Source organism: Caretta caretta, chromosome 7 (assembly GCF_965140235.1).
Source record: "Caretta caretta isolate rCarCar2 chromosome 7, rCarCar1.hap1, whole genome shotgun sequence".
Classification (NCBI taxonomy): domain Eukaryota; kingdom Metazoa; phylum Chordata; order Testudines; family Cheloniidae; genus Caretta; species Caretta caretta.
This window is the reverse complement of record NC_134212.1, coordinates 56339012-56341740: the sequence shown is the minus strand read 5'-3', so window position 1 is coordinate 56341740 and position 2729 is coordinate 56339012. Positions and strand designations below refer to the sequence as shown.

Sequence of the window (2729 nt, the reverse complement as noted above, 5' to 3'; positions counted from 1 at the left end):
TGTTTTCACTGTGGCTCCAGGGTCCTGAGAACACCTACCCCCCTGCACTGGGAGCTAGGGCGTGTGTGCTGCTAGGGTCACATCAGCCCTACCTGTGTCCTTTGGTCCCCCTTCCTTTAAGCACAGTTCTCCGCTACTTTGCCCCGCCTCAGTTTCCCCACTGGTTGTGGCGATAGGGGCCTGCCCATGGACTGCCTGCACCATCATAGCATGGGGGTGGAAGGCAGGGAACCAGTACCACTCCTGCCACTGACCCTGTGACCCAGGCCAAGTCACAGTGCTTCTCTGCATGAGGGGGGATTGGAGACTTGTCTGACACGGAGATAGATCAGCTGCTCCTGGGCCTGGCAGCCCTTGGTTCAGTGGAAGAACTGACTCCAACCCAGCAGCTTAAGAGCAGGTTTTACTTCAGTAACTGATGGAAGAAGCTGTACAAAGATTTTTTGCAATAGACTCGAAAGAGCAGAATAAAAAGAGACACATTCGCAGTCGGGGCGAAGGGCAGCCAGGGGGCGTGGCTGTCCTGCCGCCATTGACCAAGGTCCCTGGGTAGGTGCAGTCCTGTTGGCCCCTGGATTTCCCACTGGCTGAGCCTGCACCCTTGTGCTGCAGCTCAGCCCTGAGCTGCAGCTGACCATGCATTGATCCAGCCCCCTGTTGGGGACAGGATCCCCTTGCCCCCAGCCCCAGGCATGCTGCTGGGATGGTTGGCCGCAGCCTGGGCAGGCGAGCTCCTGGGCTAGAGCTCATGCTGCTCCCCGCAAGGGAGAGGAGCCTCCAGTAACCACAACAAGCTGGGGACAAAGCTCCTCTTTAGCTCCGGCTTTGTTCCTAGACTGTCCCAGCCCTTCCCCTCTTGCTATTCCTCCAGTTGTCAGGGATGGACAAGGACCTTTAATGCTGGAAAAGGCTTGTGAGAGGCAGGGCCTGGGTGTGACATTCATGGGCACCAGCTCCAGAGCTGCAGCCTCTGAGCCCTTTCAGGTGGGAGGTAGAGGGGCAGGACTAGCATAGCCCCTCCAGCAGAGGGCAGAGAGGAGCCTTCAGGGGATATGGCCAGCAGGCGCAGATTGAATTCCAGCTCTCAAAATAACCCTGCTCTTCCCTCCTCACCTCACCATGCCCCGAGCTAGGCCAGCTAGGCAACGGGGAAAGCCACCCGTGTCGCCTGTCCACAGTGATCTGCACTATGATGAGCCGAAGGGGCACTGTGTGCTCACGAGACACCACCCTGGCCCCTCGTTATGGCTTCATGGCTGAGTCAAGGCTTGCTTAGCCTCTTCCTACCCTGCACCGTACAGCTGCATCCAGGGCTGGAACGCCGGACTTGGCTGGTGGTTGTTTCCTGTGCCCTGGGGAGGGCAGGTGCCAGCTGCTGCCTAAGGGGCACAAGCCAGTCCAGTGGCACGAGTGGGGCTGTGCAGAACTAGGCAGCTCCTCTGTGCAACACAGAAAACTAGTGCTAGGCTAGCGGCTGCGGGTGGGGCTGGGCCTCCACTCCCCGCAGTCACAGAAAACCTGCAGCAGCTCTAGGAAACAAATGCCTTGGAGAGCTTGGGGTTTGTTTTTACAGTTCCCAAAAAAGCATCAAAATTACCCCCCAAAAACTCCCTGTAAGTCAGCTCAGTCAAGTACTAAAAAGTGCAAAACTGTATCACAAAAACGTTCAAAACCGTAAGAAACCAGCAGATGGGGGAGGGAGGGCATCACAGGGAGCGGCCAGGGCTCTGCCCATCTGGCAGCTTTAAAGAAACTGGCCCCTAGGGTGGCCAGGGCTGCAGTGAGGCTGTATAAAAGGGCCCCACTTGGGTTGTCTCCCCGAGTCTGTCTGTCCTAGAAACCGTGGTGGGGGGCCTGAGCAGGAGAGAGCGCTGCTTTGCTTTTTACACTGAAGAATTTAGCTCAGTGGTTGGTTTTTGGTTATTTCCCCACTCTGGAAACTTGCACCCAGTTCCCAGGGAATTGGGGGTGGGGGGGTTAAGTCCTGTAGTGTGAGCCCGGTGGCCAGGGGCTGGAGACGGCATCGCACGGCATGTGTTTCCAATGGAGTCGGTGGAGGGCTCTGGTTCCATGCTGAGCTGGCATGGGCTGGTGCTGGTGGCTGGGTGAGAGCTGTCAGCCCCATGGCTTGTGCCCACGAAGGATGAAGTCATGCAGATTCTCGTTGGCAAGGGCCCGGCTGCCCCCGGGGCTGGCTGGCAAGGCGCTGCCCGTCTAGGATTTCTGCAGGTTGTTGGCAGGATGGCGGCTGCTGCGCTCCGAGATGTTGCGCTTGACCTTGGTGCCCGTACTAGGTGGCTCCAGGTTGAGGGAGGGGCTGGAGCGGGATTTTTTGAGGCTGTCCTCCTCGCTGATGGCTGCGTCGAACAGCGTGGCCTCGAAGGCCGCCAGGTCCTCGGAGCCGGCTTTCAGCTTGGCGCGCAGCAGCATGGCATAGGTGCCATAGCGTGTTTTCTGCGGGCAAGCAGAGGAGAGGGTGAGAGGCGCAGGGCATAAAGCACTGAGTGCAGCCTCGCGGCTGGGACCTGGAGTTGGCTCTCCCCTGCCTCAGTGGGCGAAGCAGCCATGTGCTTCTCCTCAGCATTTCATACTGGATTGAAAATGCAATGGAACTGCGCCCTTACTGCTGTCTCACTGATCCCGGGGGCGGGGTGCCAGCAATAGGTGCCCACGAGTCTTAGTGTTGCTTGTGCTGAGCCAATTCTCCCCCTTTGGGGGGACTGGCAGCC

At 58.6% G+C, this 2729-nt stretch overlaps 1 protein-coding gene across 6 annotated transcripts in view; it reads right to left on the bottom strand.

Moving 5' to 3' along the window:
- Positions 1–390: 390 nt before the first annotated feature.
- Positions 391–2729, bottom strand: part of PSD (pleckstrin and Sec7 domain containing) — a 112803-nt gene continuing 110464 nt past the window's right edge. For all 6 annotated transcript variants that reach the window (XM_075130709.1, XM_075130711.1, XM_048856946.2 and 3 more), the window contains one exon: positions 391–2454. In XM_075130709.1, coding sequence (XP_074986810.1) covers positions 2215–2454 — 240 coding nt within the window. In that variant the 3' untranslated portion in view covers positions 391–2214. The remainder of the gene's footprint in view (positions 2455–2729) is intronic.